The sequence below is a fragment of the Propithecus coquereli genome, unplaced genomic scaffold (genome assembly GCF_000956105.1).
Source record: "Propithecus coquereli isolate 6110/MARCELLA unplaced genomic scaffold, Pcoq_1.0 Scaffold777, whole genome shotgun sequence".
Lineage (NCBI taxonomy): Eukaryota > Metazoa > Chordata > Mammalia > Primates > Indriidae > Propithecus > Propithecus coquereli.
Genome location: NW_012153918.1, coordinates 251,682 through 276,110, shown reverse-complemented (window position 1 = coordinate 276,110; position 24,429 = coordinate 251,682). Strand labels below are relative to the sequence as shown.

General features: G+C 57.0%; 2 protein-coding genes across 2 annotated transcripts; one reads left to right on the top strand and one right to left on the bottom strand.

The window, feature by feature from the left end:
- Positions 1–7,321: 7,321 nt before the first annotated feature.
- ILVBL (ilvB (bacterial acetolactate synthase)-like) lies at positions 7,322–15,120 on the top strand. The gene is made up of 15 exons (XM_012662769.1): positions 7,322–7,659; positions 8,955–9,156; positions 9,295–9,422; positions 9,509–9,647; positions 9,733–9,844; positions 11,175–11,274; positions 11,417–11,514; positions 11,624–11,760; positions 12,538–12,672; positions 13,581–13,695; positions 13,782–13,951; positions 14,028–14,098; positions 14,181–14,252; positions 14,435–14,540; positions 14,670–15,120. The coding sequence occupies exons 1-15, from the start codon at positions 7,525–7,527 to the stop codon at positions 14,846–14,848; spliced, it is 1,899 nt and encodes a 632-aa protein (XP_012518223.1). The 5' UTR covers positions 7,322–7,524; the 3' UTR covers positions 14,849–15,120.
- Positions 15,112–22,160, bottom strand: SYDE1 (synapse defective 1, Rho GTPase, homolog 1 (C. elegans)). Its single transcript, XM_012662768.1, has 8 exons — positions 22,014–22,160; positions 20,102–20,443; positions 19,228–19,872; positions 18,836–19,050; positions 18,089–18,215; positions 17,705–17,865; positions 16,891–17,116; positions 15,112–16,513 (listed from the first exon to the last, which is right to left on the bottom strand). Exons 1-8 carry the CDS (start codon positions 22,099–22,101, stop codon positions 16,107–16,109), a joined length of 2,211 nt encoding a protein of 736 aa, XP_012518222.1. The 5' UTR covers positions 22,102–22,160; the 3' UTR covers positions 15,112–16,106.
- Positions 22,161–24,429: the final 2,269 nt, after the last annotated feature.

The following is a 24,429-nucleotide window of genomic DNA, read 5'->3' as shown; positions in this document are numbered from 1 at the left end:
TTGGAAGCCAGCGCTGTGCTTGCCTTTGGCTCAAGGAGACAGAAACAAGGATTGGGGCTTGCACCAGCTTAGAAGGAGCTCTGGGTGCTTTGGAGTCCTTCACAAAGGCTGTGTGAGTGGTTAGAAACACAGGCCCTTGGCCGGGCACACTGGCTCACACCTGTAGTCCTAGCACTGTGGGAGGCCGAGGTGGGAGGATCGCTTGAGGCCAGGAATTCAAGACCAGCCCGAGCAAGAGCGAGACCCCCATGTCTACCAAAAATAGAAAAAATTAGCTGGCCGTGGTGGCACACGCCTGTAGTCCCAGCCACTAGGGAGGCTGAGGCAGGAAGACTCTTGACCCCAGGAGTTTGAGGTTGCAGTGAGCTATGATAACACCACTGCTCTCTATCCAGGGCAACAGAGTGAGACTCTGTCTCAAAAAAAAAAAAAAAAAATTCAAAGTCCTTGTGCCATCTGTAAAAGAAAGCACATCACAAAAAACAAAACCTTCCTGGTTTTTGCTTATAGTCTGACTGCATCTCGTCCCTGCCTCTTCTCTGCTCTCTTTGTTCTAGCTGTCCTTGCCTTCCTGACTGACTTTGCACCATGCAAAGCTTGTCTTACCTGTGAGTTGAATGGGGTCCCCCTAGCCCCAAATATGTCCATCTAGAACCTGTGAATGTGACCTTCTTTGTAAAAAAGTGTCCATGCAGATGCAATTAGATGAAAGATCTTGAGACGAGATCATGCTAAATTAGGGCGGCCAGTGTCCTTACAAGAGACAGAGGAGGAGAAGACGTGGACACAGGCTAGGAGGCCGCGCGAAGACACAGGCAGAGACTGGAGCCGTGTGGCCACAAGCCAAGGAACGCCTGGAGCCTCCGGAACTGCACAGCACAGCCCATACCTGGATTTCAAATTCTGGCCTCTAGAACAGTAAGGGAATTAATTCCTGTTGTTTTAAGCCACCAGTTTGTGGTAATGCGTTAGGGCAGCCAAAGGAAACCACTAAACCACCTCGGGGCCTTGGCATTGGCCATTCCCTCTGCCCGGATCTTTGCGCAGCTCATTGCTTCACTACTTCCTGGTGTCTCTGCTCAAATGTCACCTCCTCAGAGAGCCTTTCTGCCAATCCTAGCTAAGAGAGCCCCTCCCTCTGTCCCTCTAACTCTATACTTTGCTGTACTTCTCTTTAAATACCAATCATTGTGGATACATGATATTTGTTTCCCTAATTATTTTTTTCCCCAAGAGACAGAGTCTTGCTCTGTCCCTTGGGCTGGAGTGCAGTGGCGTCATCATAGCTCACTGCAACCTCAAACTCCTGGCCTCAAGGGATCCTCTTGCCTCAGTCTCCTGAGTAGCTAGGAGTATAGGCACCTGCCATCACGCCTGGCTAATTTTTTCTATTTTTTGTAGAGACAAGGTCTCGCTCTTGCTCAGGTTGGTCTCGTACTCCTGACCTCAAGCGATCTTCCCACCTCAGCCTCCCAGAGTGCTAGGATTATAGGTGTGGGCCACCTCGACAGGCCAAAATTTCCCATCTTAACCACGTCTAAGTGTACAGTTCAATGGCACATTCAGAACTGTGCCCTATAAACAGTACATTCATAATGTGGTATAACGGTAACCTCCAATCTGTCGCCAGGACTCTTTGCATTTTGCAAAATTGAAACTCTGCCCCCATGAAACAGTAACTTCCCAGTTCCTCTCTTTCCCCAGCCCCTGGCAACACTGTGCTTGCCACTTTGTAGAATTTCTGCTATGGTACATTTAAAGAAGGCTGCCTCTTTCAATACCTAGGACAAGTAGGACAAATTTGCATTTGGATCTCATTGTTGGTAACACTTTGGTTTTTTTGGGAGGGGGGCAAGTGTAGAACAAGGGGTTGGGGACTCTACCTCTTGGGGAACAGCAAGAAGGCTGTGTTCATGGAACATGACCCTGTGAATGTCTGTTGATCCCTCCCCTTATTGAGGAGAGAAACCTTAAGAGTGGAGGCCTGACATTTAGCATGGGTAACATCTGACTATTAATACCATCTCAGAAGGAAAAAAAAAAAAGGAATGTGGAAAAACCTGTTTGGAGGTTGTTCCATCTTGAGGTTCTAAAACATAACTCGGCTTTGTACCAGCCAAATGCCTTTTAACATCTTCCCAGCCACACTTCTGGGGAAAGCCGTCTAGACTGGCTGTCTCCGCTTTAGCAGTGGCAGCCAACACTCATCCCCTCCACCAAATCCACTTGCCAAGTCTGCATGCATCAAGGAGCTTGAGTCGCACTGTTTGTGTGCAAGGTAGCCCAACTCCCTCCAGTAAACAGCGTTTGTTACTCCCCCACCATTTTGCAGATGACTCCTCCTCTACTCTTACTTTGTTTTTTTTTAGACTTGAGACCTCACTTTGTTGCCCAGGCTGGAGTGCAGTGGCCCCATCATAGCTCACAGCAGCCTTAAACTCCCAGGTGCAAGTGATCCTCCTGCCTCAGCACCCCCCCCACCGCCCCCCCACCCCCGAGTAGCTAGGGCTGCAGGTGCACACCACCATGCCTGGCTAATTTTTTATTTTTTTGTAGAGGTGGGGTCTTACTATGTTGCCCAGGTTGGTCTCGAACCCCTGGCCTCAAGCAATCCTCCCATCTCAGCCTTCCAAAGTGCTGGGATTACAGGTGTGAGCCGCAGTACCTGGTCTCTTGTGTAACTTCTAGCCAGCCCCTTGATGGTTTTCTCAAGCCCCTTTTTATTTCAGCCTCAGGGTTCCTGCTTCCTCATAGCTTCTGTGTCTCACGTCTGAGCCTCCTACATCCTATCTCTCCAGATCTTTGCATCTCCAGATGCTTCCAACAGATCACCTCTCTTTCCCTCCCTCTCTGCTTCAAAATTCCAAGAGACAATCAATAGTCCAACTGCAGTGAGTAGAATAGTGTTGCCCCCAAATTCACGTCCACCTGGAACCTCAGAAGGTGACCTTATTTGGAAATAGGGTTTCTGCGGACGTATTTCAGGTAAGGATCACGAGATGAGATCATCCTGGATTAGAGTGGGCCGTAAATCCAATGACAAGTGTCCTTATAAGGACAGAAAAGGACGTACAGAGATACACAGAGGAAGGTGACATGATGACAGAGGCAGAGATTGGAGTGATGCATCTACAAGTTAAGAATGCCAAGGACTGGGCTGTGCACGGTGGCTCACGCCTGTAACCCCAGCACTCTGGGAGGCCGAGTCGGGAGGATCGCTTAAGGCCAGGAGTTCCAAGACCAGCCTGAGCAAGAGTGAGGACCTGTCTCTACAAAACAGAAAAAAATTACCTGGGCATGATGGTGGCACCTGTAGTCCCAGCTACTGGGGAGGCTGGGGCAGGAGGATCTCTTGAGCCCAGGAGTTCGAGGCTGCAGGGAGCTATGACTGCGTCACTGCACTCCAGCTTGGGTGACAGAGTGAGAACTCGTCCCTACAAAATACATACGTACATAAATACATAAAGATCCCTAAGGATTGCCGGCAGCCACCAGGAGCCAGGAGAGAGGCATGTGTGGAACAAATTCTCCTTGGAGCTCCTGGAAGGAACCGAGCCCACAGACACCTTGATTTCTTGATTTGGGGCTTCTGGTCTCTTGAACTGTGAGAGAGTAAATTTCTGTTGTCTTAACCCTCTCAGCCGTTACTAGTGCCATAGGAAACGAATGCACTAACATTGGATTTTGTGCCGCCTCATCTCCCCTGAGGCAGGCCCACAACGAAAGGCCAACCAAACACAGGTTTGTGAAAGTAGCAAATAGTGAAAGCATTTTGCAGACTAGAGGGTATTTGTGTCAGAAGATGCGGTCTTCCCAAAGCTCTCAGGTTAGCTCTGGGCACTGAAACTGTCAATGTCAGCAACGTAAGAGCACATGCTCGCAGCTTCCAAAAGTGTGGAGTTTATGATCTTAGGGCTAGGAGGATGCATGCTTTTTGTTTTAATGGTGATGCATTTATTTTAAAGGGTATCAGAGAAGGCATAATGAATACATCAAAAATGTGAGTTCACGGACAATATCAGGATGGAGCTGAACAAAAGGGAGGCTTCTCTTCCCAAAAATGACAGTGTGGTGGATAAGAACACAGACTTTGGAGCTGACCTTCCTGTGTCCAACCCACAATTCTGTCATCCCCTGATGCTGTCACTTTGCTGAGGCTGTCAACTTCTTTTTATTTTTTCTTATCAGGTAAATAGAGTGCATATCTACTCATAGGGTTGTTACGAAGATCAAATAAGTAATACCACTGGTGTGTTTAAAATAGTGGCTGGCTCATGGCACCTCAGCGACAGAAGGTCTAAATGCAATGTGGGAGCTTAGATGGCATTCTGGGATGGAAAAAGGATGTTAGTAGAAAAATGGCAGACCTTTGAATAAAGTCTGGAATCTCATTAATACTAATGTGTCAACATTGACTTCTTAGTTCTGACAAACGCGTCCTGGTTCTGTAAGATGTTGACCATGGGGTGCAAAGTTTACAACTTTTCTTTAAATCTGAAATTATTCCCAAATCAAAAGTTTATTTAAAAAAGTAAAGGGACAGATGGGGTCCAAGTTGTGCACGTGGAGTTCTAATGGGTGAAGTTCCGGAAACCATGTGTTAAAGCCCAGCCCTGGTCGGCTCGTGACCTGGCTCCAGGGTGGGAGGAATGAACCCTGAAATGAGGAACTGAACCCCAAAATGAAATCAGTTTCAGGTAAACATGAATCTGGGAGGTTCGTGGCAAGTTGGGCAAAGTTCACCAACCCTTGCCTCGGACCAAAGGATTTTGCTGGAGAAATGCCAATAATTGTTCTAACAGGCAGTGTTTCTGTCCAGAAGGACAGCTGGAAGGGTCAGATTTTTCATTCATATCTTCTTTTCCATTCATATCTTCTTAGATGACACTTGTTCCTGTTCCTGTGGGTGAGAAATTCCTCATCTGTTCAGCAGAACTTTATGAATATATTAATGTCTTTGTACCCAGCTCTGGGTCTTAGATCGAGTCACCCAGAAGTAGACTGAGCAAGCAGTTTGTTTGAGAAGTTGGATAGAAGATCTAAGGAGACTCTAGTAGAGGAGCGGGGAAATGATTTGGGGAAGGGAAGGCGGTCAGGAGAGGGTGTGTAGCAAGCAAGTTGCCACCGTGGGAGAGTCTGGGAGTGAGTGTAAGAACACACGTGTGAACTGTCCCACTCAAGGGGTGCGAGAGAACTGGGGTATTTATCCACCAGCGTCCTCCAGTCACTGGATTGAGGCTTGTTTCACCAGAGGGAGGCATTAATTCCTCAGCACTTCTGGCCTGCTGCATGGCTGGGTAAAATAGGTTTTGGTGGCCAGAGAAATCCTCAAAGAAATTCAGGTGCCGCAGATCCAGGTAAGCACAAGGGGATGTGCGTGGGCCCCAAACTCTACACCCTGTGATAGGCACGGGGAAGCCAGACACGGTTAAAGCACAGTACCCATCCTTGAGGTGCTCCCAGTCCAGGGGCTAAGGCAGCACTGCCTGATTCCCGTTCTGCCTCTATGACTTTCTTCAAGCTGTGTGACCTCAGGCAAGTTTCTTAACCTCTCTGTGCTTCAGTTTCCTCATTTGTACGATGGGGATAATGAGAATAAACCTGCCTTACAGAGCTGTTGGGAGGATTAAATGAGTTAATATGCGAAAAATGCCTAAAACAGCCCCTGGCACGTAATGTAAGTGCTCGACAAAAAGCAATGGCTACAGTTTCCTTATTGGCTCTGGGAGTGTAATTGGGCCTAGAGCGTCCTTCTGGGAAGTTTGCATTTTATCCTGTTAATTACGGGCCCTCACTAAAGAGAGCCAGGCAGGAAGTGACTCCCTCGCACTGCCCTTGTAGAGCTGGGGGACTGTGGAGTTGACCGAGGGACAGGAGGGAGAGGGACCCATTTGGGGACTGTTTGAAAAATTCAGGACAGCTCTCATGGAGTGGGGAAGAGCCTGTTTAGATGGGTTTCACGAGGAAATAGGAGCTGTGCTCACAGATGGGCGAGTAGAGATTTTAGCAGAATTCCTCCAAGGAAACGGAGCAGTGTAACAGGTGGAGGCGTCAGCAGAGGTGAGGTTTTGTCTTTGTAAATAGGTGATATTAGAATCTAGGAGTGATTCAGTGGAAGGCAGAATCAAGGATGGGGCAGGATTCTCAGAGGGGAATCCCCGAAGTTGGCAGGCAATGGGAGCCAGTGTAAAAATGGCAGGGTTTGTCTCGGACAGAAGCAGGGAGCAGAATGACGCCCCTCTTCACCGATGGGGAGATCATTTTCCAGGGGCAGGACGGTGCAATGGGGTGGAACACGGGCTGCAGTCAGGGACCAAAGGGCTTCGGAGCGCCTGTTCTTCTGCTTACTAAACGAACTACGAGGCGCGGGAAGGGTGCGGGGCACGCGGGGGCGTGGCCAACATCGGTGCGGGGCTACAGGCGAGGGGCAGGACCTGGTGCTTGGGCTAGGGCCGGGCTTGCTTGGGACAAGGTCCTGGATGGGAGGGCATCTGGGGAACGCGCTCTTGAACACCCACGCCCGGCATGCGTGAAAAGGCACACGGCCCGGCTGGTGTAGGACGCGAGCTGGGCTCCCGCGGCCCGAACCTGTGGTCCTGCTATGTGGGGCCAACGGAAGGCTGCGGAAGGTGGGCCCGCAAAGGTCTGGCCAATGAAGACGCAGAGGGGCGTGGCCTATCGGTTTTAAAAAAAGGGCTTTGAGGCCTGCAGTGGGAACCAATCAAAGGCGAGGGAAGGTGGGCCCTGTGTGCGAGGGGGCCAATAGAGACAGGGTTCTTACAGGCGGCCCCGGGGCAAAGCTCCGGCTCTGCGCACGCGCGTCGGGCGGCACTACGGGGGACCGCTGAGCCAAGTGAGCTAAAAGAGGGGTCCGGCCGCGCGCCCGGGTCATGTGACCCCGAGGGCGCCGAATTCTGCTGGAGTCAGCGCCATTTCTTGTACGTGAAGGTCGAAGAGCCTCAGCGGTCGAGCCAGTGTCGGAGAACCATCCCGATGCGATTCGACCTCGTCCCGTGGTCTGGGGTCGGGGGTCAGGCTCGGGCTCGGCGCTGTCTGAGGAGAGAGGCGTGGCTTGAGCAGAGGGTGGTGTGTGGTAACCTGGGGGCGTGGCCTGATGACGTAGACACGGGGCAGGCTCACCGCTGGGGCTGAGGTTAGGGATCTTGTGGTAAGAGAGGCGTGGCTTCCCGCCGACCCTGTGACACCTAGGTAAGTGGGAAAATAACTCTTTTGATGCCGTGGCCGCATTAACCTGTGGTGGTGACGTAAGGGGCTGGGGCTGGAGACGTGAGGGGCGTGGCCTGGCTCATCAGCGGCGTGGCTTCAGAGCCCAGGTGAACAAGGGGCGTGGCCTCAGAGCCAAGGCGCATAAGGGGCGTGGCCTGGCGGGAGTGGGGGCGTGGCCGAGCGGAAACTGGCGGCAGGAGGCTTGGCCCGGCATCCGGGCGGGGAAAGAGGGGCTGTGGTTTTTTCCTGTCTGCGCTCAGTTCTTAGCACTGCCTTGTCTCCCTTAGGTGCCACCTCATGGAGACGCCCACGGCCGCCGCCCCTGCTGGGTGCAGCTTCTCCTCCTTCCTGCTCCTGGCCTTCGGGACGCTGGTGGCCGCCCTGCTGGGTGCCGCGCACCGCCTGGGGCTCTTCTATCAGCTGATGCACAAGGTGCGGTGGTGTGGAGGGCAGACAGGAGGTGGGCTGGGGGGCAGTTAAAGAAGGAGGGGCCTCATGGTGCTCCTTTCAGCTCCCCGATTTTACAGGCAGGGAAAGCGAGCCCCGACTAGTCCAGAGGGCCTGGTCGGAAGATTCTGTCCGGGCCCCTGTCCCCATTGCCAAACTGCATGTGAGGACCTGGACTTTGCCACTAGTAAGAGATAATCAGGAAGCCGCTGAGAGGGCACTCACACCCCGTCTTACCTCCTTCCCCAGGCTCCCTGAGCCCTTTTCACAGAGCAGATAGCCGGCACTCTGGTTGTACTTCCTAAACCCCGTGGGGTCAGTGGCTTGAGGGCAGGCACCAGAGGGGTGGCAGTGACAGTTTTCATCTGCTGAGCTCAGCGCTTTCGAGGGATTTTCTCACGTACCCCTTACCACATCCTTGAAAGTAGGTGCTGTTGTTTCTGTCCTCAGAAACTGAGGCTCAGAGAGGTCGTGTGGTCGTTTGCCCTAGGTGACCTGTTTGGGAAGAGCTGACCCCACGGGTTGTGTGCGCCCTGAGCTACTTACTCCTCTGTCAGAAATTAACCCCTTCCCCAAACCCTCTCCCCAGTCTTTTTTCTCCTAGCTGGGTCCAACTTTGGCCTCTCCCTCCCCAAACCCCTCTCCAGTCCTTCTTCTCTTAGCCAGGATCAATGCCACTGACAGTGATGACTTATGGAGAGTCAAGGCAAAGGCCTCGGGTGTGCGTGCCAGCAGGTGCTCCTGTGCCAGGCACGTGGGGGTGGCAGCCTGTCAGCTGGGCCTGGGCCTGCTTAGCACTGCATGGGAGGGGTCATGTAGGCTGGGGGTAGCAGTGCAGCTGCCAGGCCCTGCAGGGATTCCAGAGGGCAGGCAGAAGTCAGCAGACAGCTCTCTGCCTTGTGCTCCTGGCCAGACTCCCCTGGGTTATATAGATCCACCTTTCTTCTCCTCTTTCCCTGAATCTTGCCATTTCGGAGGGTGTCAGCGTAACAGAGTAGGGTGCTTGAGAGTGTGGGTTCTATCAGACTTTGAATCTTGCTTGGGCAAGTCTTGGTGTCCTTAGCTGTAAAAGGGATGTAGTGACAAGAGGATCTGGTAAGATGGTGTTCTTTGCTCTGAGCCTAGCGTATAGTATAACACGCGCCTAACTAAGACCAAGGTTCCCCTGACCTCTGACCCTGCTCCAGCCCCCCGACCTGGGGCAGAGGGATTGCCCCCTCTCTCCAGCTGCCCTTTCCCCGGCCCTTGACATTCTTGCTCCTCCTCCTCCCCCCGCCCAGGTGGACAAGGCGAGTGTCCGGCATGGCGGGGAAAACGTGGCAGCTGTGCTGAGGGCCCATGGTGTGCGGTTTCTCTTCACGCTGGTGGGCGGGCACATTTCCCCGCTGCTGGTGGCCTGCGAGAAGCTGGGCATCCGTGTGGTGGACACACGCCATGAGGTCACTGCCGTCTTCGCCGCCGATGCTGTGGCCCGCCTGACTGGTGAGGGCGTTGCGGGGAGGGCTGGGGGCTGGTGGGAATGTGGGATGGAGTGTCTGTGAGGGGTCGGGGTTTTTCGGGGATGGGGGTGGCAGGATGGCTAGGAAGGTGGACACAGCCGTGATTGAGTCTGTCTTCCAGGGACGGTGGGTGTGGCAGCGGTGACAGCAGGCCCTGGCCTCACCAACACGGTGACCGCGGTGAAGAATGCTCAGATAGCACAGTCCCCGCTCCTGCTTCTGGGTGGGGCCGCTGCTACTCTGCTGCAGGTGCCCAGACCTTGGGGGGTCTTGGGGGCCCCAGGGAGGCTCAAAGGGCTCACGTGGTGACCCTGCCCCACCCCTATCTCTGCCAGAACCGCGGTGCACTCCAGGCCATCGATCAGATGTCCCTGTTCCAGCCGCTCTGCAAGTTCTGTGCATCTGTGCGGAGGGTGCGGGACATCGTGCCCACCCTGAGGGCTGCGATGGCCGCTGCCCAGTCAGGCACCCCAGGTCGGTGGGGGCAGTCGTGGTCAGGCTGTGGGGCCTAGGGGCTGGGGGAGATGTTGTAGGCTCAGTGTCCTTCCTGCCCCTGCAGGTCCAGTGTTTGTGGAGCTACCCATTGATGTGCTATACCCCTACTTCATGGTCCAGAAGGAGATGATGCCAGCTAAGCCACCCAAGGGCCTCATGGGTCAAGGGATCTCCTGGTGAATAGCCCAGCCCCAGCATGCCCTCTCCATCCCCTGCTCTCTTCTGCAGCCTCCTACCTCTCTCCATCCTCCTTTGATTTGCACATGACTGAGAGGAGTCATCCCTGGGGATTCCACGTAGAGGGAACAGCATGTGCAAAGGTCCTGAGGCAGGAATGAACTTGGTGGGTTGGGAAAGCATGGTGGCCCTTATGAAGCCAGCAAGTGAGCAAAGGGGAGAGGCTTAGAGCCGCCATTCTACCCCTCCTCCACTTCTCCTTTCTCTCCCTCCCCCTCCTCTTCTTCCCCCTCCTCTTCCTCCCCTTCCCTTCTGCCCCTTCCCTTTGCCTGTTCTTGCCCCTCCCGTTGTAAATATTTAGCGAGTGCCAGCTATGCACCAGGTATCAGGACAGCATGGGGCAACCTCGATGGACAGGACAGTCAGGTTCCTGTGCTCTGGGCATGTGAGAAGCGCGTGAGGTCTGGCGCCAGCAGTAGTGATTTTGTTCAGTGGCTTCGTTCTAGATGCACCTGTCCCCTTGTGTTCCTCCCTTTCCCTCAGGCTGCCCTTTACAAGGCTGGCTCTTCCTGGCCTTCTCTGTAAATGCTGGGGTTGTCCATGGTTTCATCCTCCACCTCTTCTCTTTCTCTGCAGTCTCGGCCCCTCCTTAACAGAGGGAGCAGAGGCTTCTGGCTCTGAGTTCCGACTGCCAGGTTCCTGCCAGTGCCCACGTGTCTATCTTTGGCTGGATTGAGTGTTCCTTGAGGGCAGGGGCTGGGCGGGATTTATTAATATCTGTATGTCTTTGGGGCGTGCACAGGGCCTTAAGGAAAGTTGGCGCTCTGGGGCCCAACGAGTAAGGAGACAGAGAAGGCGAAGTCCCAAGCAGGAGAGGACCATGTTAATAACTCCTGGGGGTCAAATGTTTTGCAAAGCACCTGATAGCCTCAATGGATAGATCCTTGAACCTTGGGAGGGAAGTTCTTTTTTTACATTTTACAGAGGAGGAAGCTCCAAAAGGTGAAGTCACCTGCCCAAAGTCACACAGCTAGGAAGTGGCAGGGCCAGGACTTGAGTGCACATTGGTCTGACCCACAGCCGTGACCCTGATCCTGGCACTCCGGGCCCGTGTCACTTGTTCCTGGCTATGTTGGGTTTAGGTGGTTACCAGAAACTACCGAGGGAAAGCAGCTAGAGACTTAGCCACTGGGGGTCTGTCTGTCTCTGGGCTGTTGCTTGTCCACCCCTGTCCCCATCTGGCTCCTTTTCTGGTGCCTGTCCTTCCTTAGCACCTGGAATCCCTGTAATTAATCCTGGTTCCTTGGCCCTGGCCTCTCCGCCTTGCAGGTACTTACAGAATCACCTGACCAACCTCTTTGCAGGGGCCTGGGAGCCTCAGCCTGAGGGACCCCTGCCCCTGGACATCCCCCAGGCGTCCCCCCAGCAGGTGAGTCACCTCTCTTCCTGGGCCGAGGACCCCTGTCTGGCAGGGCCCCCGACCCTGTCCCTGAATCAGCACTGTGGCCTTGATCGTGGGGCTGTTGGCGACTCAAGGACCACCCGTGGAGCCCCCCCACCTCTCGCCCCAGGTTCAGCGCTGTGTGGAGATCTTGAGCCGAGCCAAGAGGCCTCTCATGGTGCTGGGAAGCCAGGCCCTGTTGTCCCCAACACCTGCTGACAAGCTTCGGTGAGAAGCCCCAGCCCTGTCCTTACTGTCATGTCCGTTGTCCTCTGGTGCCCTGTGGAAAGGGCCACACCCTTGGTCATGCTGACCTCTGCTCTGTCTGGACCCCCAGGGCTGCCGTGGAGACCCTGGGTGTCCCCTGCTTCCTGGGGGGGATGGCACGGGGCCTGCTGGGCCGCAACCACCCCCTCCACATCCGGCAGAACCGCAGCGCCGCCCTGAAGAAGGCGGACGTCGTTGTCTTGGCAGGTGGGCCTCAGCTTCATCCCCTCCTTCCCTCCAAGCATCCCTCACCCTGTGACCCAGCTTCACGCAAAGGATGAACATCTACTGTGCACCTACCGTACTCAGTACACATTTTCACATAAAGCGTGTTGAACCCCGCCAGGCGCGTAAGAGGTGTAGCAGTTAGCTATTGCCGTGTAATAACCATTTCCAGGCTCAATGGCTTAAAATATGCTTCTGATTTCTCCAGTCCTAACTACAGGTTAGGCAGTAGTTCTGGTTTCCGCTGGGCTCATTCATGAGACTGCACTTGTGTGAGCGGGTAGGCAGCTGTGTTGATCCAGGCTGGGCTGGCTCGTCTGTTTGGGGGCTGGCAGGCTCCGTAGCTGGTCTGGGATGGCCTCAGCTGGGGTAACTGAGTTCTCCACTCCTTCCCCCACGCCCCGCCATTTTTCTCAGCCTCCAGTGGGCTAGCCTGGGCTGGCTCGCTTGGTGGTGGATGAGAAACGTGGCGGGCTGGGGGAGCACAGTTATTCAAGAGGGAGAGAGTGGAAGCTGCATGGCTTCTCCAAGCCCGGTCTCAGGAATGGCGTCCTGTCACCTCTGCCACATTCCGTTGGCCAAAGCATGCCACCAAGCCAGCTCAGCTTCAAGGCGTGGGCAGCTGCAAAGTCATTGCAGATGGCTGGGTGCAGGGAGAGGTGAAGAATGGGGATCCTCTTGCGTTTGGTCCACTACAGTGGATCAAGTATAAGGTAAGGGGCACCCCTCAGGATGTGGGCCCTCTGTCTTCCACCCCAGGAACTGTGTGTGACTTCCGCCTATCCTATGGCCGTGTCCTCAGCCGCAGCAGCAAGATCCTCATCGTTAATCGTAACCGCGAAGAGATGTTGCTCAACTCGGACATCTTCTGGAAGCCCCAGGAGGCCGTGCAGGGTAAGCCCCCTGCTGCTTCCCCCTGACAGATGTGCCCCGTCCTCTGCGGCAGCCGGCTCGAGCCGGGTGCTGGTGATTGAAGCCCACACCTTGCCCCAGCTAGTGGCAGCCAGTCAGCCAGACACATAGTTGGCTCTCAGACCGCTGTGCGCGTCTGTAGGACAGATGGTGAGCTGGCACAGAGAGAGGCTTGGAAACATGCATGTGGTCATGTTCCTCCTGCACTGCCCACCGCCCAGGACGGAGAGCTCCCTCCTTGGCCCTGAGCCTTCTGTCATCGCGCCATAACCCGACTGGCCCATCCTAAGCATGTTGACTCTCCCTTGCAGTGTAGGCGATGGGGCACTCCCGTGCAGCAGAGAAGTGGCATCATCGCATTTATGTTTGCAAAGGTCCCCTCTGGCACCTGGCGGGCAGCAGGCCAAATGGGGGCTGGGCGGAGACCAGGGGGGCTGTTAAAAATGGCCAGGACAGAAGTGATGCGAGAAGCTCAACTTCTCGGGGCCTCTGTTTGATCGTTTCAAAAACGAGGATGGTGAAAAGTGTGTCACCGGGCTGTTTATTCATTCACTCCAGTAATGCTCGCTGGGGGCTTCTGCGCGTCTGGGTTTGAGAGATGTGTGGTGGATGCAGCTGTTTTTAATCAATGTGTTTCAGAGGCAGGACTGACAGGACTTCATGATCTGGGGTGTGGGGAAGAGGGAGGTGATGAGGCCGTCTTGGGTGTGTAACCTGTTTTGCGCTCCCTCAGCCTTGTTTCTCAGGCTTTGCCCTGCCTCTATCATTTTTCTGGGGTGTGTTTCACCCATTTTGTTTTCGAATCAGCCCTGGCCCTATCTTTGGGCCCCTGGTGCTGCAAGGGCAGGAGGAAGCCACCTCCCCACAGCTGTGCGCTGTCCTTTCTCCAGGAGACGTGGGCTCCTTTGTGCTGAAGCTGGTGGAAGGCCTTCAGGGCCAGACGTGGGCCCCAGACTGGGCGGAGGAGCTGCGGGAAGCTGACCGGCAGAAGGAGCAGACCTTTAGGTGGGAGCTAGGGGGAGTGGGCATGGGGGGGGGGTTCCTCGCAGGCTCCCCTGCCCACCCTGCTGACCTCTGCTGCCCCGTTGCAGGGAGAAGGCCGAGATGCCCGTGGCCCAGCACCTGAACCCAGTGCGGGTGCTGCAGCTGGTGGAGGACACCCTGCCCGACAACTCGATTCTGGTGGTCGATGGCGGGGACTTCGTAGGCACTGCTGCCCACCTGGTACAGCCGCGTGGCCCCCTGCGCTGGCTTGATCCTGGTAAGGAGGGGCCCAGGCCTGGGGCAGCTTGAGCTTTCCTGATCCTTTCATGCCCACCTGCTCTTGCTTCTCCTAGGGGCCTTTGGGACTCTGGGCGTTGGTGCGGGATTTGCACTTGGGGCCAAGCTGTGCCGGCCAGATGCAGAGGTGAGGCGCTGGAGGCGGGAGGCGTGCTGCGTTCTGGGCCATGAGCCACCCTAACCGTCCCATCCCCCACCGCCCCTTCCAGGTCTGGTGCCTGTTTGGGGACGGAGCCTTTGGCTACAGCCTCATCGAATTTGACACGTTCGTCAGACACAAGGTGACTGGGCCACCCTAAGGGAAGCTTAGAGCCTGGGGTTCTGGGAGAGATGTTGTCAGGGGTGGGCTGAGGTGGGGAGGGAACCACCTGTGTCTGGCAGGGGCACTGTCCCTGTCTCTGTCCTCTGGCTGGCCACGCGTCTGGGCTGAAGGCTGCAGCTTGATGCCATCCTCTTCCTGCAGATCCCAGTGATGGCCTTGGTAGGGAATGATGCAGGCTGGACTCAGATTTCTCGGGAGCAGGTGCCCTCTCTGGGCAGCAACGTGGCCTGTGGCCTGGCCTACACTGGTGAGGAGCCTCCGCAGGGTGGAGAGGCCAGGAGGCTGTCTCAGTCCAGCCGGGCTTGTGTTCCTCTTCTGGGCTGGCAGCATGGTGGCCTGGGTCCCTGTCTCCATCTGACTTAATCTCTCCTTTTAGATTATCACAAGGCAGCCATGGGTCTGGGAGCCCGGGGCTTGCTGCTCTCACGGGAGAATGAGGATCAAGTGGTCAAGGTGCTGCATGATGCCCAGCAGCAGTGCCGAGACGGCCACCCGGTTGTGGTCAACATCCTCATTGGGAGGACGGACTTCCGCGATGGCTCCATTGCTGTGTAGGACCTTGTGGGTATGTTTGGCTCCTTGCCTACCCCTGGACTGTGCCTAGCTGGTTTGGAGTCTCATCTTTGCCTGCGCTGGGCCTATCCCATGAGGCCCAGTGACTCCACCGCCCTCCCTGAGGAGGGGAGGGATCAAAGCTCAGAGGCTCCCTGGTATCCTGGAGAGCTCCTGGGCCTTTTTCTCCACGTGTCTAACGGTGCCCTTTCTCCCCTCCTCTCTTAAAAGACTGAATAAACCACTCTGGCCCATGTGGGCCCAAGTACTCAGTCCCAGAACCTGTGCATATTGATTTATTGTCCACAAAGATGGAGGTGAGGGAAAGAAGAGGGAGACAGGAGGGGACCCTACTCTCCCACTGGAAATCTGGGGCCCACTGAGGCACCATTACTGGGGAGTTCAGGGTGACTGGGCACTGTGAACTCTTCCCCCCTCTGTGGTCCCTGAAAGAGCCCCACACGCCTGCTCCAGGAGTGTTCATGCACACTAATCCTCACACACAGACACACACACGCACGGAGGCAATAAATATGTTCCGTACCAAAGTGCCCCCAGCCTGACGCTTCAGGTGGGGCCCCTCCAAAAGGGAGGGGTTAAGTGCTCAAATTTTTTCAGGGGTAGGGGAAGGGAGATTGGGGAGGGAAAGGGGCAGTCTCTGTTATCTCCATTTGCTGGCTGGAGGCCAGTCATGGGGTCTTCCCTGGAAAAGAGGGTGGGGAAACCAGCTATCTTTCTGTAAGCCCCCGGCTGCCCCTATCCAGCTGAGCCCAGGATAGGGGCTGCCCCCTGCAAAACAGCACCTCATGATGGCCCTTGGGTCCTCCAAGGAAGGGAGAAACAGAGTGCAGTGCTCAAAGCTAATACTGATTTGGTTGGCAGCAGCAAGAGGACTGACTAGGGGTGTGTCACCACCCCAGGGTGACGCTCACAGTAACTGGTGTTTCCCCGGCCAAGGGGAGGCAAGAGAGGCCAGCCTAGCAAGCGAGAGAACTGCCTTTTGGCAACAAAAGGAGAAGCCCTTGGTGCTCAGGAAAGATGGCCACAACCGCTGGTCCCTAAAATCCGCAGTCCCCGGCCTTCTCAACCAGTGTCCAAAATACTGGGCGCCAGAAACTGGGAATGATTCTCAGCAAAGGGAGACTGGTCCCTTGACAACTCCCTAGCAACCAGGCGCTCTGCCTGGGCAAGCAGGTCTGGGCCTCGGTTGTTAGGGCACTGCCTTAGCAACCAGGAGCCTGGTCCTTAGTAACGGGGTGGCTCAGAGGCACACGTTGATCTGCTTGGAGAGCTCTCGCTCCAGGTCCAGGATGAGGGCATCAAAGTCTTTGAGATTCAGGTGCGGGTTGAAGGGCGCATCGAAGTCATCTTCGAAGTCAGCGGCGACTCTCGGCTCACTCGCCTCCTCCTCGTCATCATCCTCGCTGTCGCTGCCCGTCACGTGGTCGTAATCGGGTCCGGAAAGGAAGTCCCGCCCACAGGGCAGGAAATCCCGCCCGCAAACGCTCCAGTCGCCGGCGTAGCGGTTGCTCGGGGGGCTCTCGGGACCTCCCCGGCCGCGGGGCCGAGTCACCACTTCGGGGCTCGCTAGCGGCAAGTGGAGCGCCGGCTGTCGTTTGGGCCGCAAGTACGGCGCCACGTCCGGAGCTTCTGGAGGCCGGCGGGGATCTACGGGGAGAGAGAGAGGGTGGGTCATGCGCAGCGGCGGCGGCAACCGACCTCTGATTGGCTGCTTAAAGTAACCAGGCCCCTGATTGGCCTGTGAAAAGCCAAGGCCTTCGACCGGATTAGGGTTTCATTGGCGGAGCTAGAGCTGGTTGCTTAGGCAACCGGGCCTCTGATTGGCATGTCAAGAGGCAGGGCTTCTGACCGCATCAAAGATGGATTGGAGGAAGCTGAACTGGTTGCTGAGGCAACCAGGTACCAGTGTACTCTCACGAGGGGGCGTGGCCTGCCTCAATTTGGAGACTCTAATTGGCCCCCGTAGGTGGCATCGTTGCTGCGGCCTGGCTCCGATTGGCGGCGCAGGCCTGGGGTGGGCTCACCTGGCCAAGACTGCAGCAGGTAATGCAGCACCTCGATGTGGCGCTTGAAGTCCACTGCGCTGGCGACTCCTGGGCCAGAGCTACGGACGCGGGGTCGTGCGGGCGCCTGGCGCGCCGGCAGCAGCACTGGCCCAAAGCATACGGCCAGGTTCTGCGGGGTCATGCGGTTGTGGGCGTGGAAGGAGGAGACGAGGCGCAGGTGGTCCAGAAGAAGCGTCAGCGTGGCCTGGGGAGAAGGTCCGGAGGGCATAAGACGGGCAAAGTTAGGCCCCTGTCGCACTTGTGGAAAGCTAAGGCAGCTTGGAGTGGGGAAACTGAGGTTCAAGATCTCATAACTGTAATCGAGCTAAGACTGTTAATCATTAGGTATTAATATTATGATCCCATTTTGCTGAAGGGGAGACAGGCCAACGCCAACTAGGCTTTGGAATGACAGAGCTTGGACTTGAGCCCACTCCTCTGTGTGTTAGGCAGAGCTGGCACAAATCCCATTTTACAGATGAAGGTATTGAGACACAGAGAAGGATGAGACCTGTCCAGGATCCCACAGCCAGGAACCTCCCTTGTGGGAGGCTGATAGACCTATATTCAGAGTGCATTTTTGACACATCCTGGCTGTACAACCTTGGGCAACTCACTCAACTGCTTTGGGCCTCAGCTTCCAAATTTGTGACATGGGATACTAACAGCACCTACTGCATAGGGATATGATGATGCTGCAAGCTCATGCCCATTGAAGGCCCAGGCATGAGTGAAGCACTCTATGGGTATCAGCCCACTCCATGTCCCGTTGCTCCCACCAGGCCCAACTCACCCTTTCCACATCTGGCAGGCAGCTCAGGAGCCCTCGGGTGCCCTCAGGGCTGGGTGGAGCCCTGCTCGCGGGCCTTTGGGCCATGGCCTCCAGCACCACCTGGTAGAGGGGCTGGGTGATGAGTGGGGTGGGCAACTCTCGGAGATAATCCTTGAGGATGCCTGCAGACACAGAGCCCCTTCTGGTCAGGGAACCCCTGGCTTCTGAGACCAGAGGGGTCAGTTGGGGCTGGAAGCGGAGGTGGGGAGGAAGAGGAAGCAGAGAGGTGCAGGATGGTGAAAACAAGGTCAGAAAGGAGGGATGAAGTCCCAGAGGCACCACAGGGCTAGCCTTGAAGTGAATTGAATGGGGGTGAGCAGGCAGGGGAGAGGGGGCCATGCTGACCAGTGATAACATTGATATCGGGGTACAGGTCCTCAGAGAGGCAAACGGCTGCACTGTCCCGCTCAAAGGCATCCCGAAGCTCTTTCTTCACTGCTGCTGAGCCACACAGACGGTACAGCCCCACTACCTGGGGGTGAGAACAGAGAAAGGATGTCTTCTTGCTGGGGCCACAGACTGATTAGGGACCATTGGGATGGGGGCTGGAGGTCTGGGCCAGGGTGGCAGTGGACACTGTGTTCTGAGAGTTTGGGGCCTAGCTGTAGCCTTGCTGGCTGCCTTCCTGCTCCTCTGACACCTGTCACTGGGGCCCCTACCTGGCTGCCTGGACAACCTGACCTTGTAAACCCTCTGTTCTGGCTCCCACTTCCTCTGACTCCTCCTCTAGAAAGCCTTCCCTGACTACCCCAACCAGATCAGGTTTTACTGCAAGCTCTCCCAGACCCCAGGTACCTCCCCTTCTTAACTCTTGTCCCAGTTGCAGTTTTACATTTGTGAGTTATGAGTCATGTCTTTTCCCCATCAGACCCTGAGCCTCAGGAGGGCCTGTATCTTGTCATTAAAGGGTTGGCTGACCCGTGGATTCTGGGCTGGGTGCTACAGTCTGGGGGAGCCTCCTGCCTCTGTCTAGGCTGAGGTTGGAGCTAGGAGTGGCTCATGCTTGGGGGAGGGGTCCAGTGTCCATACACTGGGTGTCATGAAGAGTGGATCTGAGGTCTGGGGGCCCAGCAGGGTGGGGTGGGGGCTCACCCGAAGCCCTCGGCGCTCGATCTGCCCAACACACTTCTGGATGATGAGGGGCACCTGGCCCGGGGGCCGCTCCCGCTCCACCAGCAGCGGCAGGGGCAGCCCAAAGACTCGGGGCTCAGCTGTGGCAGGTGCTTCCTGCTGCTCTGAAAGGGTCAGCTTGGCATACAGCAGCCCCTGGGGCTCCAGGCGCACAGCCAGCTGTTGGGCCTGGCACCCTGAAGACACAAGGGGGCCTGAGCCAGGTCTGTCCCAAAGGTTCCTGTACCCTGGCCCCCCATTCCAAGTCACACCCCCCTCCCAGAGGCTACCTCCCTAGGCACTCTAGGGGGAGGGGGCAACCCAGAGCCAGGTCCTGTGCCCTGCTCCTCCACCCCTGCAGCCATGTGTCCTACCTCGGAAGACCGTCGGCAGCAGCACGGTGCCCTGGGCACAGGGCCGGTGCCGCCTCACGCCGGGGTCCCACGCTAGCACTAGGGCCCGCAGTAGCCTGGCGGCCTCCAGCTCCAGGTGGAAGGTGTGGTCCAGCCGCAGGAAGTCCGGCCCCCCTCGAAGTGGCCCTGTCCGGGCCCGGGCTACCCCATCCACTTGCAGCAGGCAGCAGACGTCTCTCGGGGTGGCCCCCGGTGCTGGCCGCAGCCCCCCCAGCCCATACAGGTGCAGGCTGAGGCGGCCCCAGAGTGCGGCTGGCGGTGCCCGGGCTGCTGGGCCCACCTCATAGGGCCGGAAGGCCGTGGGCGACGGGGGCCCTGCTGGGCGCTCCGGTGAGTCCCCGTCGCTGAGGTAGCCGGTCCTCGGGCTCCGGGTGCCCCCGGCCACTGCTGCCCGCCCGGGGCCCCCCACGCTGCTGTCCAGGTGGTAACGGCTGATGACGGAGCCTGCAGGGGCAGCCCTTTCCCGCTCCCGGCCAGCCCGGGGTCCGCGCAGGCTCAGGCGGCGCCTCAGCTCCGGCAGCTTCTTCATCTTCATAGAGAGGCGCCTGGCGGGGCCCGGGGACTTGGTGCGGGAGGTTTTGGTTGGGGGGCTGGCGGGGGCTGCACCTGCGGGAGAGGAGACCTCAGGGTCCAGGAACTTGGGTTTGGGGCAGGGGTGTGAGGCTTGTGCTCACCTGGGGGACACCAGGGATGTGAGGCTTGTGCTCACCTGGGGGAGGGGACGTGAGGCTTGTGCTCACCTGGGGGAGGGGGTGTGAGGCTTGTGCTCACCTGGGGGAGGGGGTGTGAGGCTTGTGCTCATTTGCGGGGGAGGGGACTTGAGGCTTGTGCTCACCTTGGGGGGCCAGGCCTTCTGGCTCAGCGGAGCCTGGCTGTGGCCCTGGGGGCTCAGGTGCTGGGGGTCTGGGGTCTTCTTCAGGGATGGGGTTGTACCAAATCTCGCCAGCAGGCTCCCCACTGCCAGGAGCCCCAGGTCCCAAAGAGGCCTCCTCAGGTGGTTTAGCCCCACCCAGCACCCATCGTCGGCTGCTGGGCTCCAGGCTTTGCAGGTAGGCACCCCGAGCAGGGCTCCGCGAGGCCTCGGGGCTGGGGGGCCCCTCTGCTCCAGCCTGGGACCCTTCGGGAGCCTGGGGCTCTGGCTCTGGAGGGCTGGGCTCTGGGCGCTGGGCTGGGCGACCTGGTGGAGAGCAGGGGGAGTGAAACCCAGCCCCTCCCCGCCACTGTCCCCAGAACAGCCCCATGCAAAAAGTGATCGGCAGGCAGGATGCCTTGTCCGGCCAGCGCTGCCTGGACTCCTGATAAGTCACTATCCCTCAAGGCCTACTGTGTAGTCTGGAATGGGTGGCCACAGGCTAGCTTAGAGCCCACCCCCTCTCAATCCCTGGCATCCCCAAGGGGACTCTGTCCCTCCAGCCTCAGGGGGGTCCAAGTCAGTTTTCCTAGGGCCCTCAGGCACTGAATTCAGTCTCCACTTCCCCAACCCTTCTCATTAACCCTGGCAGGGAGCCCTGTGCCTGGGTGGCCTTGGGCAAGTTGCTTCCCTTCTCTGAGCTCAGCGTTTGGCCGTGGAATCAGCAGCTTGGGTGCCCGCTCCAGGGAGGCTTCAGAGAGCCTCACAGTCGAGTACACACAGCCTACAGCGGACACTGGCTCGCTCAGGAGACAGGAGCTGGGTTCTCTCTTTCCTGCAGCATGTCACCCACAGTCTCCCACCCCTTCTGCTCCCCCCTTGCCTGTCTTCCAAACTCCATGGGCCCTGTCCCTCAGTGCAAGCCACATCCCCCATGGGCAATGCCTTTGGGCCTTCCAGCCTCTCTCCTCTCTGACATTCCAGGCTGTTTCCTGTGTGTGTTTGTGTTGTGGGCATCCCTGTCCCTTCTCCCCGCCCTGGGAACCTTGGGAATCTTTGGGACGGCCTGGAGAGGGAGGGGTCAGGTCCACGGAGTGGTCTGGCCTCCCTCCTTTAACTCCTTTCTTCCCGGAACCCCCTATCCCACGCAGCTCCCGGTTTTGCGAAGGTCTCCTCTTGCTAGCCTGCTGACCCCCTCCTCTACCTCCAATTTCCACTCCCCAGGACCCTGTCCAGGGCCGGAGGAGGGGAGTGCCGTCTCTATTGACAGAATAGTCAAAAGAGCTGTTGAAATCTCTTCACTGGCCCCGCGGCACATTACTCAACTGTTCCGTGCCTCAGTTTCCCCATCTGTATGTACAAAGGGGACAGTTTCCTGGAGCTGTCTAAGGCAAACGCAGCTTCAGCCACTGGTTAGTAGGTGGGAGGGGAACGGGGGCGGGGGCGGCTACTATGATTGATGGGCCGCCCCCCTGTCTCCTCTGCGGGAGTACGCCCCCCACGTCCCAACCCGCGCGTCCAGGGCTCCCCGCACCCCCTGCCCAGCCAGACTGGGCCCCAGTGTCCCGGCCTCCCAGCCCCTCCTCCCCTCCAGCCTCCAGGCGCTCTGTCGTGGCCCCATTTCCTGTCAGGGGCGAGGCCCCCTCCAGGGCCTCCCAAGGAGCCCGCAGCGGTGGCATCCCAGGCCAGCGCGCATAACGGTCCGCGCCCCCTCCCTCCCAGCCCCTTCCTTCGCAGACCCCCTGCCCGTCCCCGGCTCCAGCCGTCCTGGTCCTCAGGGCGCTTAGCGGGGCTCCCCCTGATCCCCCCCAGCCGTCCCTCCCCGGCGCCCTGGGACATCCCCCTCCAAGGCCGGGCGAGGCTCGGCCCCCCTCTTCCCCTACCGGCCCGCGCTCACCGCGCTCCTTCGCGTCCGACTTTTTCCGGGGAAGTTTCTCCCGACCCCGCAGGCGGGAGAAGGTTTTCCTTAGCAGCGGCTCGGCCATGCTGGGGCCCGGGCCGGGCCGAGTGCGCGCCCCGGGCTCGGGCCGCGCCGCCCCGCGCCCTCCCCGCCCGCCCCCCGCTCCGCGCCAGCAGGAAGCGCATTCCCGGAATGCTTGGCCCAAACTATTTTTTTTTTTCTCCCCTTCCCGCGGCCCGAGCAGGCGATGCTGGGATATGTAGTCGCCTGGGGCCGGGAGGAGAGGTGATGGGGGCTCTGGGCTGCGCCCCTGCGCTCCAGCTGCTACGGTCGTGGCGCGGGCCGGAGCCCTGTCTTCCCTCGCACCCGCCCTCCCTAGGTGACAGCGTCCAGGAGTTCTCTCGGGTTTACCTGCACAGCACATCGTGCACGTACCCCCACTTCTCGCTCCCACCTACTGCATTCGTGTCAACGCCTGCTCCCCTTCCTTGGTTTCTTTGATGTCATTCTTTTTAAAAAAAACTTTCTAAATTTCAAAAAATTTTTTGGAGACAGCGTCTCACTCTGTTGCCCCAGCTAGAGTGCAGTAGCGTCATCTCATTGCAACCTCAAACTCCTGGGCTCAAGGGATCCTCCTGCCTTCGGCCTCCAGAGTAGCTGGGACTACAGGCATGCGCCACCGCGCCCGGCTAATTTTTTCTATTTTTAGTAGAGACGCGATCTCGCTCTTGCTCAGTTTGGTATCTAACTCCCGGCCTCCAGCGATCCTCCGGCCTCAGCCTCCCAGAGTGCTAGGATTACAGGCGTGAGCCACCGTGCCCAGCTGATGTCACCCTTGCCTCTCCCTCCCCCGCCCAATTCTCTCACTCCCCAGTTCCCGTTAACTACTACTGTCTAACAAACCATCCCCAAACTTAGTGGTGTCTAACAGCATTTTTATGATGCTCACAGATGCTGTGGGGTGGGAATTTGGACAAGCAGAGCTGGCATTGCTTGGCTTTATTCCTCAGCTGGGAAGACTCCAAGGATAGGGGTGACTCAAAAAATGGGGGGGGGCTTGAATCATCCAGAGGCATCTTCACTCATAGGCCTTGCAATGGATGCCAGTTGTTGGCTGGGACCTCCGCTGGGGCTGTGGACTAGGTCTGTGGACTAGGGTACCTACGTGGGCCTCTCCATGTGGCCCAGGTTTCCTCCCAGCGTGGCGGCCTTGGGGTAGTCAGACTTCTTAGATGACCACCCAGAGCTTTGAAAGTGAACAAGGCAGAAGCCGTGCTACCTTTTCTGACCCAGTCTCTGGTGTCACTCTGTGTCACTTCTGGCACCAGATTGAAGGAGAGGGGACATAGATCCCACCTTTTTTAATAGGAGGCATGTCAGGGTGACCTTGGGCAGTGGATATGGGATGGGAGATACTGCTGTGTTCGTCTTGAAAAAACTATAACCTGCCTCGCTCCTATGTTCATTCTCCATACAGCACCTGGAGTGGACTTCCAACTGAAATCAGATTATGGGCACACTTCTGTCTTCCCATGACTGCTCACCCCATGTAGAGTAAAATCCAGATTTCCACCATGATCTAACAAGATTTCTGATCTCATCTCTTTTGCTGTCCTATTCACTGACCATGGTCCTCCCTTACATCAAACTGTTCCTGTCCCAGGTCCTTTGCACACATGGTTCCTTCTGCCTGGGAAGCCCAGGTTCATTGGAGGCTGCCTCTCTCTCACTCTTTAGGTCCAGTGGTACCTCCTGGGATGGCTTCACTGTCCACTACTGCTGTCTAGTAATTATTATATCACTCCGTTTCCTTTCTTCTAACACTTGCCACAGATTGAATAACAATTCCAGTGGTTTGTTCTAGTTTATCTGCCTTCTTGTTAAGACTGGGGCTCACCAGGTGATGCCTGTCTATCTTGTTCATTGCTGAACGTTCAGGTAGGAGATCAGGTGTCATGTGGCGGAGGCCTACATAGGAGGGAGTGTCCAAGAGGCCTGGACAGAGGAGGTTGTGTGTTTGGTTATAATGTGTCTCGTGTGTGTCTCTATGGGTCAATTGTACTTGGAATTTGTTGAGATTCTTGGATATGTAGATTTGTGTCTTTGACTAATGTCGGGAAGTTTTCTAGCCATTATTGCTTCAGATATTATTCCTGCTCCTTTCTCTTCTCTCCTTCTGGGACTCCCGTTATGCATATGTTGGTACACTTGCTGGTGTCCTACACATCTCTTAGGTGATGTTCATTTTTCTCAGATATGTGTGTTTGGGAGGAGTCAGTTTGGGAAAGGGTGGGGTGCACCCTTGTCCCTGTCAGATCCCTGCCCAGATGCCTTTGAGGCAGCTGCTGACAAAAAGGAGGTTGTGAGTCAAGACCACACTTCTTCACAAGTCCAGGGGCTGCAGGACTAGGGT

Excerpts from the sequence above, each read along its gene's own strand:
- SYDE1 (XM_012662768.1), bottom strand. The coding sequence starts at position 22,101 with ATGGCCGAGCCGCTGCTAAGGAAAACCTTCTCCCGCCTGCGGGGTCGG. Across the intron at positions 18,216-18,835 it reads TCGAGCGCCGAGGGCTTCGG|GTAGTGGGGCTGTACCGTCT; the intron begins GTGAGCCCCCAC and ends TCTCACCCCCAG. Across the intron at positions 16,514-16,890 it reads CCTGCTGCAGTCTTGGCCAG|ATCCCCGCCGGCCTCCAGAA; the intron begins GTGAGCCCACCC and ends CTCTCCCCGTAG.
- ILVBL (XM_012662769.1), top strand. The coding sequence starts at position 7,525 with ATGGAGACGCCCACGGCCGCCGCCCCTGCTGGGTGCAGCTTCTCCTCC. Across the intron at positions 9,423-9,508 it reads CCGCTGCTACTCTGCTGCAG|AACCGCGGTGCACTCCAGGC; the intron begins GTGCCCAGACCT and ends TATCTCTGCCAG. Across the intron at positions 9,648-9,732 it reads TGCCCAGTCAGGCACCCCAG|GTCCAGTGTTTGTGGAGCTA; the intron begins GTCGGTGGGGGC and ends CTGCCCCTGCAG.